Raw genomic sequence first — 15,765 nt, forward strand, 5'->3', positions numbered from 1 at the left:
ATACACATCATTTGTCAGTAAAACTTGAGAAATTTTATTTTTGCATTTATTTATTTTTGGATTTTGCATTTTTCTACCTATACACATTTGCATGTGTTTGTATAACTGGCATATTAGTTTTATTTACAAATTGAAAGGAAAAAAAGAACATAAATTTTTTCCAACCCATACATTATTGCTTTTTAGCCTATAACAACTATAATCAGGGTATATCAGCCTAAAGGAACAAGTGAAGTGATAAGGAATAATCTGTCTGAAATCCATATGTGGCTGTCATCAATGCATTACAGTAAATATCAGTCTCTCTAGTATTTCTATTCAACATGCACCAAAAAATGGGAGGATCATCTAAAGGAAAATGTTGTCTGTGAAGGTTCCCAGTCATCCAGGTCATCGTAGTCTAATGAGCTTAGAAAGAAAAGCATGTGGACTTCTTTAAGTTGCTTGAAGATGTTTCACCTCTCATCCGAGAAGTTTCTTCGGGGCTAGAGTCAAATGGTGGAGAGTCCCAGATTTAAGCTCTGAGTTAAATTGTATTGATATAGCACTGAAACACAACACCATTTTTTTTTACCTTACAGCACATATACTGTAAGATAAAGACCCTACAGTAATACAGAAAAAAAACAACCCTACAATCAAATGATACCCTATGAGCGATCATTAGGTGACAGTGAGAAACAAAAACGGCCTTTCAACAAGAAGAAGCCTCTGGCAGAACGAGGCCATGTACTGGATTGGTTGGGGTAAATGAAAAGAAATTAGACTTTCACTTAAAAAAATCTCTAGAATCTGTTATTACGGTCACTGATAGGGTAGGTGGTGGCAGGTGTTTGGTTATGGTTAGGCAGTAAAGTTAATTAATTTGGTTATGAAAACATTGTAGTTGGAGTTACATTTGCTTACTGTATGTACTCTCAGTTGTTTTCTGTTTGTTATTCACTAGACTTGACAAAACATGTCCTCAGGCTTAAAACTTGTATGAAATTTAGAAGAATAATAATAGAATAATCCTTTAATTGTCCCACAAGGGGAAATTTGGGTGTAACAGCAGCAAGAAAGACACATATACAAACAAACAGTACACAAGACACAGAACAGAAACATAAACAATTTTACATGTTTACATCAAGGACAATTGTTACCAAAAACAGAGTACTGTACCGTTATTAAATTAAATAAAATTAAATGAAGTTATGAGGCAAATCCTGGTTATAGTGTGAATTGGTTGATAAAATAGTGCAAGTTACAGCGCTGATACAAGCCTCTGTGTTTGTTCGGAGCAGTTTTGATTGTACAGTCTGACAGCTGTAGGAAGGAAGGACCTGCAGAAACGCTCCTTCATGCATCGAGGATGCAGCAGTCTGTCACTGAAGGAGCTCTGCAGTTCAGCAACATTTACATGCATTGGGGGGGGGGGGGGGGGACTCTGTCCATCAGAGATGTTATTTTGGCCAGAGTCCTTCTGTCTCCCACCACCTGCACTGGGTCCAGGGTGCATCCCAGAACAAAGCTGGCCTTCCTAATGAGTTTATCCAACCTCTTCCTCTCAGCTGCCGATAAACTACTGCTCCAACATACAACACTGTAAAAAATGACAGATGCCACCACAGAGTCATAGAAGGTCTTTAAAAGCACTCCCTGGACTCCAAATGACCTCAGCCGCCTCAGCAGGTAGAGTCTGCTCTGACCCTTCCTGTAAAGAGTATCAGTGTCGTGGCTCCAGTCTAGCTTATTATTCAGGTGAACACCCAGGTACCTATACGAGTCCACTATCTCAATGTCCACTCCCTGGATGTTCACCAGTGTCAGTGTGGTGGGTCTGCATCTCCGGAAATCCACCACCAACTCCTTAGTTTTCCTGGCATTGATCAGCAGGTGGTTCTGCTGGCACCAGTCCACAAAGTCCAGTCCACTGTCTGTACTCTGAGTCATCCTCACCTGTGATGAGGCCGACTATGGCAGAGTCGTCAGAGAACTTCTGTAGGTGGTAGCGTGGGGAGTTGATGGAGAAGTCTGCAGTGTAGAGGGTGAAGAGGAACGGTGCCAGCACAGTTCCCTGTGGGGCCCCCGTACTTCAGACCAGCGTATTAGAGACACAGCCCTGTGACCTCAATGCCCAATAAAGTATGATCATTAAAATCTAAGGAGCTTAGAACTGAAGCAGCTTCTCAGATGAGAGGTGAAACGTCTTCAAGCAACTTAAGAAGTCTAGACGCTTTTCTTTCCAAGCTCCTTAGATTATCATGACCTGGATGACTGACAACCTACATAGACATAGGATCAGGAAAGTGATTACAATCAATAATATTCTGTTTATCTGCTTAAAACTTTCACAGGTGAGGAAAAAAATCTAATTGATATTATACTCTAACTTAAGGTAAGATTGTATCCAATTCATTAGAAAGTTTGAGTCTTTTGAGATGTCTCCTTTTCAACAAACATCTACAATATTTTCACAGTTGAGGACCAGTTGTCACAAAGCTGATTTGAAGGGAGATGCAACCCAGTATCACAGCAAACTAGAAATACTGGTCTACCCTGTTTATTTCATACTTTGCCTCTCCAAAGCATGAAACATAAATATATGTAGAAGTTTTGGTAATTTGCTGCAAGCTCCAGTAACAGCAGTGGGAGGTATTTTGTTTCAAGGCAACATGAAAATAATTTGAATAAAAATACTTTTGTGTTTTATTTATTGATTTATTTCTTTATTGATTTACTTTTTTTTTTTATAGTTTTGTATTTCTTGCATTTCATTGCTAAAAAATGTCACACTAGTTTTATTTACATGAATACATCCTTAGAATATTTGCAAAGAATATTTTACATACAGATAATGAACATTTATTTTCATTTTTTTGGGCAGTCTGTGCCCAGACTTATGGGCCAGCTTTTGAGGACAGAGTAAATCAGCACTGGAATGATACCCAATTCCACGTGAACGACCAACACAAAGTGGTGTACGTCCTGGGCCATCTGACCTCAGGAAATCACATGATAAGGTGGGGCCAGGTTTCACAATGAGCTCACCCGAAACCCTGGCTGATTGGGACCCACACCCAGTTTCACACCTTGGCTCAGGCGATTAGAGGATCATCAGGGGGTCCTTTTGTCCCTCTGTGGGGGGTTACTCCCACTAGTTTTAAATCTGGGACTCCCCACCATTTGACCTTAGAACTGAAGAAGCTTCTCAGATGAGAGGTGAAACGTCTTCAAGCAAATTAAAGAAGTCCAGACGCTTTTCTTTGCAAGCTCCTTTGACCATAGAGGTAGGTGTTTCAATAATATAATATATATGATATGATGTTGTTAAATTTCTCCCTTTAAATAAATGCATGTTGTGCTAAACAACTGTTAAATTGTTTCTGACAAATGTGGCTGTTCAACTGACTAATCATTAAAATCAAAGCCTGTAACATACCTTTATTAATTTTTATATTATTTTGAATGTTTCAGTATTTCAGTGTTTCAACATATTTAAAATTTAACTTCAGTACCTCATATTGTAATGAATATTATAAAAACACCTCCTATATGTTTCAGCATCTTTGCAGAGGTTTCTTCCTGTTAAAAGGGAGTGTCACCAAGCACTTGCTAATACTTGTTGTCTGTTGATGTTTTCTCTGTATAATTGCAGGGTTTTACAATACAAAGCGCCTTGAGGTGAGTGTTATTGTGATTTAGCATTATGTAAATAAAACTGAACTGAACTGATGACATGATTTATAGACTTGTAGTGTCAGTGCAGCACCTTCTCTGCGCTTCTTCTTGTCTATTTCTAACTCTTTCTGTTGTTAAGAATGGAGAAAGATGGTCGATTCTGGTGAAGGAGGAGCTCCAAAGCAAACATTTATTCATTTTTTTTCATTAATTGTTGTTTCCACCTCTGTTTAGTTTCAATGCAGTTTTATTTATATGTCACCAAATCACAGGAGCAGTTTTCTCAAATCACTTTATACTGTAAAAAAAAAATTACATTAACTCAGAATCTACACAAGCCTCTAAAATCGAGAAAGAAGAAAATTAAAGATGTGGAGAAGCTGCTTTGGTTGTCATGAACTCACTGAATGGTAAGTTTGAGCTGTTGTCACTGTCATAGATATGTAGTAGTGATGTACGACGTGACTGATTTCCATTCCGATCTAATGGCAAGTCAAATTCAGGCTGTATCGATGGTACTGATCTGATGCCAGTACAACAACTTGTGTTTGGAAAATCAAAAGTAGCGTATTTCAAACTGTAACTTTTCTAATGAATACAAGACATGGGACTTCTTGTTCTTATTGTTTAATTATGAATAATTATCATAGAAGAAATTTAAAAAAAAAGATTTGAAAATATTCAATTACCAAAATGTGACTGAATGAAAATAATAATACAGCTGAGAAACATCTTTTTAGACTTTATAGATCCATATTATTTTAAAGCTATCTTATCTAGAAAATATTTTGCGTTGTATTTTGGGATTTTTCAAGCCTACAGCAGTTGTTTTACTGAGAGTGCCCTGTATATTTTAAAGATACCTAGTCTACATAATCCACTTTTAATGCTCTACGATTTAAAAAAAAAAAAAAAAAAAAAAGGAAATCTGTGGTTTTAAGGATGTGGGGAATTGTCAATGGAAAATTGTACTTAGTAGTCAGTATAATCTTTTAATGATATAAGTTTGCATATGGTAGAATACTGCATGTAATCATTTGTGTTTAGAAGTATATAGTTGGTGGCATATTGAAAGAATGTCTCATCCTAGGAGGTCTGTAACATTCCAGGGTGTTCTGGCGTTCACCCCCACATCCTAGGAGCATGGGAAAGGTTGTACCTTGTTTTATTGTTTTACAGTAGGATTAACGTAGCTATGTTAGTTTTAGTCTAAGTGCCTTTTTTACATATAGATGAACTGTTGGATTTTCCAGACCAGCAGGTTAAGGGAAGTCGTTTATGGGGTCACACTCTGACACACACACACACACACACACACACACACACACACACACACACACACACACACACACACACACACACACACACACACACACACGTACACCTCCACATTCCAATGTAAGGAACAAGCGCTCACTGAAGTATATAAATAAAGACCAGGGCAGTCCTCAGTGCGAGTCTCAGTTCTGGAGGCTGCCCTTGCTAGCAAGAAGTTCTGTGTTTCTCTTCTCTGATTCTCTACTGAAGAAGTGTTTTAGAGTATATCTCTTAACAGGAATTCACTCATTTAAACACAGATACAATAGAATAGAATAGAATTAAACTTTATTGTCATTGCACATGTCACAGGCACAAGGCAACGAAATGCAGTTTGCATCCATCCAGAAGTGCTTTAGCCATGATATAGATATATTACAAATATATATTAGCAATAATATAGATATGTGAGTATATTACAGAAATGGGTCTATTATGATATGTTATAATGTACACGGTATGAAGTATGTTATGAATATGCTATAACTATAAGTATGTACAGGCTGTAGTGAGGCAAAAACCTAAACCCAGATGCAAGTCACTTTCCAAAATTCAGCTACAGTGCTACATATTGCCAGCAGCTCCACATTTTGAGTGAGCACACATGAGCAGTGATGCATTTAGACAGTCGAAATTAGGATATCATTATGAGAGGCGGAAAAAGAAGTAGTTCCTACCAATCATTTAGACAATGCAGATAATATAGATGCTTTCCATTATGTTCCTGTTAATCATAAACTACAAATTTTCCCCAATTTACTATGGGAACTTCTAGATAAGAGCTAGATTATTTCTAGAACATAAATATCTGGTATTATAATTGATATTTCAGCATCAATTCACAAACCAATAGTAGTAGCAGCCCTGAGTGGCTTAGTTGTCTCAGCAGGCTTCTTTGGAGTAGCTGGATGTAGTTTGCTTAGTTAAGATTAAGGAATTCATGTAGCTGGAGACATGCTACACAGGTCCTCTGGCTAACAACTAATCTAAAGCCCAATCTGAAGTATGATCATAAGAGTGATGACAGTCGATAAGAGTCAGTTAATGGGCCTCATAGCCTTCATAGCAGGTGAAAAAATATTTTGGAGAGTATGATATAAGTTAAGGAAAAATTATATGTAATTAGAGGTCATTTAATAGGTACTTTGATTTTTTTGAATGCTGTTTGAATTCTCTGGTTGAGAACCAGCTCAACGAGTAAGTCCATTATCCGCAACAGCTTGCTGTGACAAATAGAGATGACCACACACTGTTTGTATCAGCAGAGTAAAAATCATTTCTCAGGGAGCTTATATCAATGAGGTGCTGCTCCTGCAGTGACATTTCTTGACCGAGAGCGATTTCTGAACGTCCTTCTTAACTGGTTACCAATTCTTTGGCCCAGAGTGGACAAATGAATAGAAGTAAATGTGTACAGGAGTGGATTCATGGTACTACTTAGAAATGTTAGTGTTCCAACAGCGTTCCAGGTGTCTTCACAAAACTTCAGCAGGCTCTCATTTTTTAGGGAAATAGCTGCCACTGCTAGCACATTTATGGCTAAATATGGCACCCATAGGCCAAAAAAGGTCACAATGATGCTGGTAATCAGTCTCGTGGTCTGTTGATTGTTGAAGAAAGCTGTCCGATTCACCTCTCTGTAGAGACTGATGTATGAAAAAACAATGATAGAAAATAAAACAAAACCAACCAGTATCTCTGTCAACAACACAGCTATTGACTGGCCCTCTGAGAAGTATTGATGTTTGCAATAAAACCAATGTGGTTGTTCTACCAGCTGTCGAACCACTAAAGCAGGAACGGACAGGATCATTGCAGACAGCCAGAGCGGAACCAGCAGCAAGCTTGCTCCTACCTGAGGTAAACTCCTCTGCAGGTGAACGACCTGAAGGTAACGCTGGATACTCATCACAGTCACAGTCAGCAGGCTGCCATAAACGCTGCAGTACATGAGGTATGACATGAGCTTGCAGCCCGCCAGGCCCAGGGTCCAGCTACAGACAAAGTAGTAAATCCATATTGGGAGGGTAGCCAAGCACAGCAGGTCTGACACAGCCAGGTTCAGCATCAAACTCTGGGTCAGATTGGACATGTTCTCCCAGTTTGGCTTGAGAATGATGACAGCAATGTTTCCAGGGAATCCCAGCAGAAAGCAGGTGGACAGCACCACCACAGGAAGTAGCCTCCTGGGTTCCAAGAAGAAACTAGGTGAATATCCAGGACAGGAGGAGATGTTATAGGTAATATTGGTGGAGTTGAGTTGTGCCATGCTGCAAGCTTGCTTGCTCGGGTGTGTACTGAGCAAGTGATGATGACGATAAATGTGCAGTCAGGTAAACAAGTTGCTGTTTTTTGATGTAGTCAAAGAGGAACTGATAACAAGGAAACTGTGAGCTATGCAAAATCCCAAAGACACCTGCCACCATGTTTTCAGAATTTTGCATAACTCTTTCCACAAAAGGAAATATGGACACGAATAACTGGGAGTTTTGAATCTTTTTATTCATTTATTTTGCTAGTAGGAATCTTTTGGATTTTCCTTTTTGATTTTTGCATTTAGTAGCACATTTGTATGTCTTTGGTGAAATGGAAAATTTCTTTTAGTTTGAGATGGAGTGGAAAATAAAAGCAAACATATCTTCTGTCTTGGACTATCTGAAAAGGATACAGTTTCTTGTCCTTTTTTTTAGCTTTGTAACTCTGGAATATCGTCAGATCTTCAGCCTTTTTTTCAATTCTGACATATTACCCTAAAGCCTAAAGTTTTTGTGCTGTTGAACTACATTTCAAGGTTGTTGCTTGGCTCTGCGGTCTCCACCAACAAGTCCTATCTGAACAGGATATAGTTCGTTGTTTGTGTTTGTTTGTGTAACTTGGACTTGAGTTAGAAAAAAACAAAATCCAAGGATTTACCCACATCCCCTTACTCACACAAAGAGCTCTACTAATAATGTGACCTGCAATGCAAACATACATGGAGCTCAGAGGTATCCCACATGAACCAAATCGTAGGTCTCCATGTTGAACTACTGAGAAAAAGAACACACTTTGATTACACCTAAAATGTTGAACAATATTTTTCACACATTGAAGTTTATGTCATATAATTGGATATTGACCTTTTTGTGTGGGGTCTGTTTTTTTTTTACATTTGCTTTTAGTAATTTGATCAGTTTACCATCATGTTACCCTGTAATGAGAGAAAGGTTGACTCAGACTAACAAAACGATGGTCCGATCATCAAAAAAGATCAAAATCTCTGGAGCAGAAACTGCTGAAACTGCTGACTCTTGCCTGATATTTAACTGCAAAAGTGCAAGGTAAACCCATACCCATGTTCCTCTCTTTGAACTCTTATTTTAACAAAAGCTTTATTGTTTTGAATGTGTTGGTTTTCTTTGCACCCAAGAGCTCTTTGGTTTTTGCATTTTTCCTCAGCATGGGTATTTGCATGACCCTTTTTTGTATGTAACCTGTGTGAGCTGTTTATCATGGACCCGAATGCAAATAACTGTAGGGAGGAGTACACTCATTAAGTGAGTATTAGTTCAGAGCTCCACAAACACAGAGAATTCTGGAAGAGAATCCAAAAAACCCCCAGAAAAAAACAAGAAATCACCAGGAAATACACATAGTCAGGGTTATGTCACAAAGCTCCAAAGGACGAGAAAAACAAAAGAATAACTGGAGACTAAGACAACACACATCCATGCACCCTGTATGTGCCCGTAGGTCAAATTGGTTCAAAAGTTTGCTGGAACAGGGAAGGCAGTGACAGATTTCACAAGTGATGAGAAAAAAAATAAGTAGCGTCGTACATGTTTTCATTTACAAAAAAAAATAACATACAAGAAAACATTTCATCTTTTGAGCAGCTTTACATATACTGATGTGAACCAACAGTAAAACAGATAAAATGGTCGTCTCCGATGTGGTTTTAGTATCAGAGTTACAATTAGGTTGTGGTTAGGTTGTGCCTAAGGGTTAGGGTTAGGCATTCATATTTGATTGTTAGATGTCCTCACTAAGATATAAAAAGAAGTGTGTGTGTGTGTGTGTATTATTTATTTACTTATATGAAGCAGCATTCAATTATAAATAACAAAAAATGAAAATATTCCTCTAAATATGTTCACAAATGATACATTTATATTCCTGTCAACTGACATTTTGAACTGCAAAAGCATGAGATAAACCCTTGTCAGATCTCTCTCTAAACAACACAATACATCTTTATTTAATAAAAGATTTTATTTTTTATACAGGAAGGAGAAAAATAAGTTGGAATGATTTTTTGTTATTATTGGTTTTGTTTTTGCTTGGAAGCTGCTTATTGTTGACCCAGATGAAAAAACACAGGAGGCTGGAGTAAACTCAAAGCAATCATTTATGCTGATTAGTAAAAAAAAATTCCAGAACACGGGGAAATCAGCAAAAAAATTAATAATAATAAGAATTAAAAAATTACATAAATACATGAGAATGAGGGGATACGATAACAAGTGCACAGCTGGAGATAATAGACCTAATGAGATGGGAGAACTCAACAGAAGAGCACTGCGCCTTCTCGCAGGATCTTTTTCTGGGCAATTGTGCAACCACTACAATATGGCGCATTTGTAAAGACTAATAAACATAATAATATTTAAATGTAAAAAAGAAGTAAAGAAAGAAAAGATAACTAACATCTTTTAACTTACATTTTCTTTGTGAATTATAACTATAAACTATATTATCATCATTAGTATTAGGATTAGTATTATGAAATATACTACTTATTCCTTCTTTGTTAACTCGTGATTTTTGGACAGGCTGCTTTCAGCATTGGCAGGGTCGGTGGTTGGCTAGGTTTATTCTGCAAAGCTAATTGATTTGGTTTTGGAAATTTAAGATCTACTTGTATGCATCTGATGTCTGAAGTATGGCATGCAATAGGGGATGGTAACAGTTAAAGATGATTATAATGATGATTTAAACAAGATTAAAAACTATGGAGATTAGACTATAATTTATGGTAAAATATACGTATATCACTTAATACTGGGTACTTTGTTTTGAATGTTTACCTGATTCCATGTCAACAAACATTGCATTCTATACAAACATGTTGTTTTGCAGCTCTGGGTGAGGACCAGCTTTAATCAGTACACAGCTGATGTGAGAAAAGATGTCATCATTAAACCACCAAATACCTACAGCTTGCTGTGACAAACACAGAGTACCACAGCACCTTCATCACTGAGCAGTTTCTGCAGTGATATCTGATAACTCAGGCAGCTTTTGGAGAATTCTGAACTTCTCCATTAAATATTTAGCACTTTTTTGGCAAAGAGTGAACAAATGATTAGAAGTAAAGGCATACATGAGCGGATTTACGGCACTGTTTACAAATGTTACAGAGGCAAAAGCATTCCAGGTGTCCTCACTAAACTTCATCACGGGATTGTTATGTAGGGAAACAGCTGCTATCTCCACAATATTCATGACACGATATGGCACCCACAGGACAAAAACAGTCACAACGATGCTGGTAATCAGTCTGGTGGTCTGTGGATTGTTGAAAAAGGCTGCCCGATTCACCTTTCTGTAGAGACTGATGTATGAAAAAGCTATGACAAAAAATGCCACAAATCCTATCAGGAATCCTGTGAACACCACCGCAATCCTCTGGCCCTCAGAGGAGTAGTGAGCTTTGCAGCGTATCCAGTGCTGATCGTCGTCCAGGTTTCGAACCACTAAAACAGGGATGGACAGGATCGTTGAAACCAGCCACAGTGGAACCAGCAGCTGCCATGCTTCAATTTCATGTAGCCTCCTCTCAAAGTGCACCACCTGAAGGTAACGCTGGATGCTCATTGCAGTCACAGTCAGTAGGCTGCCATAAACACTGCAGTAGCCAAGGTATGTTACCAGCTTGCAGGCCTCAACCCCGAAGGTCCAACTATTGAGAAACGAGTATGTCCACAGTGGAATGGTAAGCATGCAGAGCAGGTCTGACACAGCCAGGTTCAGCATCAAACTCTGGCTCAGACTGGACATGTTCTCCCAGTTTGGCTTGAGAATCATCACAGCGATGTTTCCAAGGAATCCCAGCAGGAAGCAGATGGACAGCACTGTTGCAGGAATCAGACTTCTGGAGTCCAAAGAGGTTCCAGATGAATTTCCAGCAGAGGAGTCGTCGTTATAAGTAACCATGGTGGAGCCGAGTTGTGGTATGTTTCAAGCTTGCTGACTGTCATGCACTGAACAAGTCATGATGATATGGTGAGCAAGCTGTTCTCCTTTGATGAATCAAAGAGGAACTAATAACAGAGAAACAGTCATGCTAATGCGAACATTTTCCATTTAAATTAGGTGTGGATCATGACGAGCTTGTGGAATGAATTAACCATTGTTGCGTGTAGCAGTAAGGCTGGCTATAAAATAAAGCAACAAGTGTTAAAAAACAAAACAGGTTAGATCTGCTCTGGCCTTGTGCGTGTGGTAATAACATGCTCATGACCAGTGTTGGTCAAGTTACTTGAAAAAAGTAATCAGTAACTAATTACTGATTACTTCCCCAAAAAAGTAATCCCGTTACTTTACTGATTACTTATTTTCAAAAGTAATTAATTACTTAGTTACTTTGTTACTTTTTAAAAACACGATTTAAAACCTGAAGAGGTGATAAAGCGATAGATCTTTCAGCCCAATTCTACTTTTTCTGCATAATCCATCATACAAAATGGAATCAAATGGAAAAATCTCTTTTTTTAACTTGTTTTATCAGTTTTAATCTTTTAACTTTATGCATCAAGCAAAAATTTAATTATATGCAACATTCTCTGAGTTGAATAAATTAGTTTAACATTTAAACCTATTTTCTGCACATTCCAGCACATAAAATAAAATGTTTTTTGTGTTTACACTCACTCTTTCAAATAGATGCAAGTAAAACACAGCAGAACATAAATAAAGTCAAAGACTCAGTGGCCCTGTTGCTCTATTTTCACCTGTAAAGCAGGACTGCGGTAGGCGGAGGTTTACCCTGGTGCAGGTGTGCCGCGGTCAGTTGAAGAATCCGCGACTTTCTCTGTGAGTTTCCCATTACGTCGTTGCGCACTCGGTACTTGCTTGGAAGTTTAGGGGTTTTTTCACTGTAAAAAGAAGTTTTCTTCCCACGCACAATGGACGCTAATGTTTTTGTCACTTTTTATGGAATCAAACTCAAAGTAAGGTCAGTACTTCCACACTTTAAACGCTGCACACTCCTACTCTCTCCCACAATCGATATGTGATCCATTGTTGATCTGCACACAGTTGTTGTCACTAACGGCGCACTGTCGTGAGACATTCTCGCAAATAAATCAAGGTTTTAGTAACGCAGTAACGCAGTGTTCCTACGGGAAAGTAACGGTAATCTAATTACCGTTTTTGCAATAGTAATCCCTTACTTTACTCGTTACTCGAAAAAAGTAATCAGATTACAGTAACGCGTTACAAGTAACGCGTTACTGCCCATCTCTGCTCATGACAGGACACACTTAAAAAGGCCAATTAACATGAATTTGACGTTCACAGTTTAACTGCAAAAGCAGCAGATAACCCCATACTAAAGTTGTTATATGCCAGATTGGGATGTAGATGAGTACCTGCATACAGCCTGCCCTTGCATTTTCCCCCCCGCTTTGAGCTCAAATGATGGAACAAGTCGGGAAGATAAGCAGGTTTCCAAGGAATCAATGAGACATCCACAGGAAGAACCCCGGCACACTCTGCAGGAGTTCACCACAATATCTTATCTCAGAATCCTGCTTCATTAAAAAAGTGTTATCTTCATTTTAGATGTTAAAAAGTATTTGCAGCTCCCAGGTTGCTGACCCCTGCCTTAGTCCAATTTGGGGGAATTCAGATCTTTTCCATTACACATTTAGCATTTTTTGGCAAAGAGTGAAAAAACGATTAACCCTCTCAGGCTCAAATTAAACTTTTTGTTGCTAATGCACAACCAAGTCCTGCAGTGGTACTTCTGAGTAAAAAAAACTAAAAATATGTATGTGGGGTAATCAGGTTGTTAGTTTTCAACTATTGCAAATTGGCAACGCCTGCCTTGAGAGGGTTAAAAGTAAAGGCATACAGGAGTGGATTCACGGCACTGTTTACAAATGGTACAGAGGCAAAAGTGCCCCAGTTGTCCTCACAAAACCTCAGCAGGGGCTTGTTATTTAGGGAAACAGCTGCTATCTCCACAATATTCATGGCATAATATGGCACACGTAGAACAAAAACAGTCACAACAATGCTGATAATCAGTCTCGTGGTCTGTGGATTGTTGAAAAAGGCTGCCCGATTCACTTTTCTGTAGAGACTGATGTATGAAAAAGCTATGACAAAAATGCCACAAATCCTACCAGGAATCCTGTGAACACCACCGCAATCCTCTGGCCCTCAGAGGAGTAGTGAGCTTTGCAGCATATCCAGTGCTGATCGTCGTCCAGGTTTTGAACCACTAAAGCAGGGATGGACAGGATCATTGAAACCAGCCACAGTGGAACCAACAGCCGCCATGCTTCAACTTCATGTAACCTCCTCTCAAAGTGCACCAGCTGAAGGTAACGCTGGATGCTCATTGCAGCCACCGTGAAACAGCTGCCTCTAGCGCTGCAGTAAATAAGGTGTTTTACCCGACACAGTATGTACCAGCATATAGAGGAAGTGGCTCACATCCAGAAATCCTACTAGTGGCTGGACAAAGATCAAGTGAAAGACAGCAAAGAGGCTCTAATCATGGCAGCACAGGAACAAGCTCTAAGTACAAGATCCATAGAGGCTGGGGTCTACCACACCAGGCAGTACCCCAGATGGGTGAGAAGGGATTTTTTTTTTTTTTTTGGAATGTATACATATGCAAAACATGCAATGTTCACAAGTGCTCAATATGTCCCCCTGCGACAGATAGCTAACAATCATATTAGATTCATTATATGAATCTAATAATATGATAGCACAACTTACATTTGCTTTTGCAAGCATGACTAGAGTCACTACAACCTCTGTTGTTGTTGTTGTTGTTGTGCAATTTCACATTTAGATTTTCAAGGCCACTGCTACCTACCAGCAACCATGTGAAACTCATGAATCCCCTCTTTCTAACAATATGTGCTTCAATTGTTAATTGTGAATATCCACCTTTTTTTTTTTTTTTAGTTTCCTTTTTTCATTATTTTGGGTAGTGTTCATGTCACAAACACTTTTTTTGTTGTTAAATATAAATAGTGCTGATAGAAACCAAAGCAGGCATAAGTGATGAACTGAGGTCACTGAGATCAACAGATGTGTCTTTTATTGCATCTCATTTGGAGTCACATGCAGGTGGGGTTGAGGGAGGGGGGGTGATGCCATCCATGTAACAAAAAACAAAAGAAAGGAATCCTTAATTTTTGATATTCATCCACATTCTTCTTGTTTTTAGGTGCCATTTTTATTTTTCCTTCAACACTTTGTTAATGCCACAATGGATTAAGATACAGTCACTTTTTGAAATAATACACAGAACATCCAGCGTATACTCGAGTGCTTTACAGTGAGCCCGTTAGCAGCACATGAACAAATGTACCAACTGCTGCTCTATCACAAATCACCCAAAAACAACTGAGGCCAATCACAAACACTTCCTCGTGTCTTTGTTTCCACCTTAACTTGGACTCATCGTATGTAGAGATAAAACAAGGAATGCAGCTCTTTCAGAGTGCCTCCCAGATTCACCTGTTTCACGTCATGATGCAGTACCACTCCACACCAGCAAAGGGCGACACAGCACACACTCTGAGCAACATTTCCACTCAATATTTGTTACAGCTTCAGAGGTATGTACAAAGTGGGAAACTTTTTAGTCTACTTGCATTTTTATCCAACCATATAATTTAATGTAACTAAAAATATATGATACACTTTTTCACTTAAAATAAAGAAAATATGTATAATCTGTCATTTAAAATAGTCTAAAATGCATATGTCAATTTTTGCATGTTTCATACAATCCCTAAAAAAAGATAATGTGAAAATGAAACGAAACACTGTTTAATGTCTTTAGTGATAATCCCAGATTTGCAGTGCAAGTGGTGTTTAAGTACATTTTGATAAGGAGCTTTTGTCCAAAAAAACTTGAAGTAGACAGGTAGGATGGATGGCCATCAGATATATATGGGTACAACCAAGTCTTTAATGACAATAAACAGTATTAGTCTGAACAACAGGGATAGAGGAGTGGGAGTTGGCCAGTGAAGTTACACCGAACACAGTCCACATTGAACAACACAGTCCTCGTCTGGGAGATGCGCAAAGAAACCAACATATATCCACCATTCCAAGTCAGCTGATACGCCAAAATCCAGAATGAATCTAAATACACATTTACTGATTTTTTTTGTTAATTTTTCTGTAGTATATTAAGTAAATGTTAACACTGAATAACACACACACCCACACACACATAAACGGAATTCTCTTTTTCTGTATCTAGGGTTCACATTCACAGTTGTGCTACAACATTAGATAAAGAGGGCAGGTTGCTTTCAGGGGTCGTGGGGGGGCAAAGATCGAAGAGTTGATGGCTGGCTGAAGAGGCTGAGAAAAAAGGGGGGGGGGGGGGGGGTGCAGACATCCACTTTCACAGAGCTCCAGACACGATGACAAACCTACACAGAGAAAGAACATGGTCTTGTTTTAGCTTTCTGTCAGAGGAATGTGTTAGCAGACACAACATATTGCATTATTATTATTAAACAGCATGAAACTGGCATGTGA

The 15,765-nt window shown here is 38.6% G+C and overlaps 3 protein-coding genes and 1 pseudogene across 3 annotated transcripts in view; all 4 read right to left on the reverse strand.

The window, feature by feature from the left end:
* Positions 1-4,615: 4,615 nt before the first annotated feature.
* LOC113006807 (leukotriene B4 receptor 1-like) lies at positions 4,616-7,401 on the reverse strand. The gene has a single exon (XM_026142993.2). It carries the CDS (start codon positions 7,247-7,249, stop codon positions 6,275-6,277), a length of 975 nt encoding a protein of 324 aa, XP_025998778.1. The 5' UTR covers positions 7,250-7,401; the 3' UTR covers positions 4,616-6,274.
* Positions 7,402-10,071: 2,670 nt separating this feature from the next.
* Positions 10,072-11,285, reverse strand: LOC113037544 (leukotriene B4 receptor 1-like). Its single transcript, XM_080289915.1, has one exon. The coding sequence runs from the start codon at positions 11,173-11,175 to the stop codon at positions 10,216-10,218; it is 960 nt and encodes a 319-aa protein (XP_080146041.1). The 5' UTR covers positions 11,176-11,285; the 3' UTR covers positions 10,072-10,215.
* Positions 11,286-12,934: 1,649 nt separating this feature from the next.
* On the reverse strand, positions 12,935-14,084 carry LOC113037545 (leukotriene B4 receptor 1-like; annotated as a pseudogene).
* A 340-nt stretch (positions 14,085-14,424) lies between these two features.
* Positions 14,425-15,765, reverse strand: part of LOC113037617 (clathrin coat assembly protein AP180) — a 30,629-nt gene continuing 29,288 nt past the window's right edge. The window contains exon 23 of the mRNA XM_026194880.2: positions 14,425-15,656. The gene's annotated coding sequence lies outside the window, so the exon portion shown is untranslated. The remainder of the gene's footprint in view (positions 15,657-15,765) is intronic.

The sequence above is a fragment of the Astatotilapia calliptera genome, chromosome 15, assembly GCF_964374335.1.
Source record: "Astatotilapia calliptera chromosome 15, fAstCal68.1, whole genome shotgun sequence".
Classification (NCBI taxonomy): Eukaryota; Metazoa; Chordata; class Actinopteri; order Cichliformes; family Cichlidae; genus Astatotilapia; species Astatotilapia calliptera.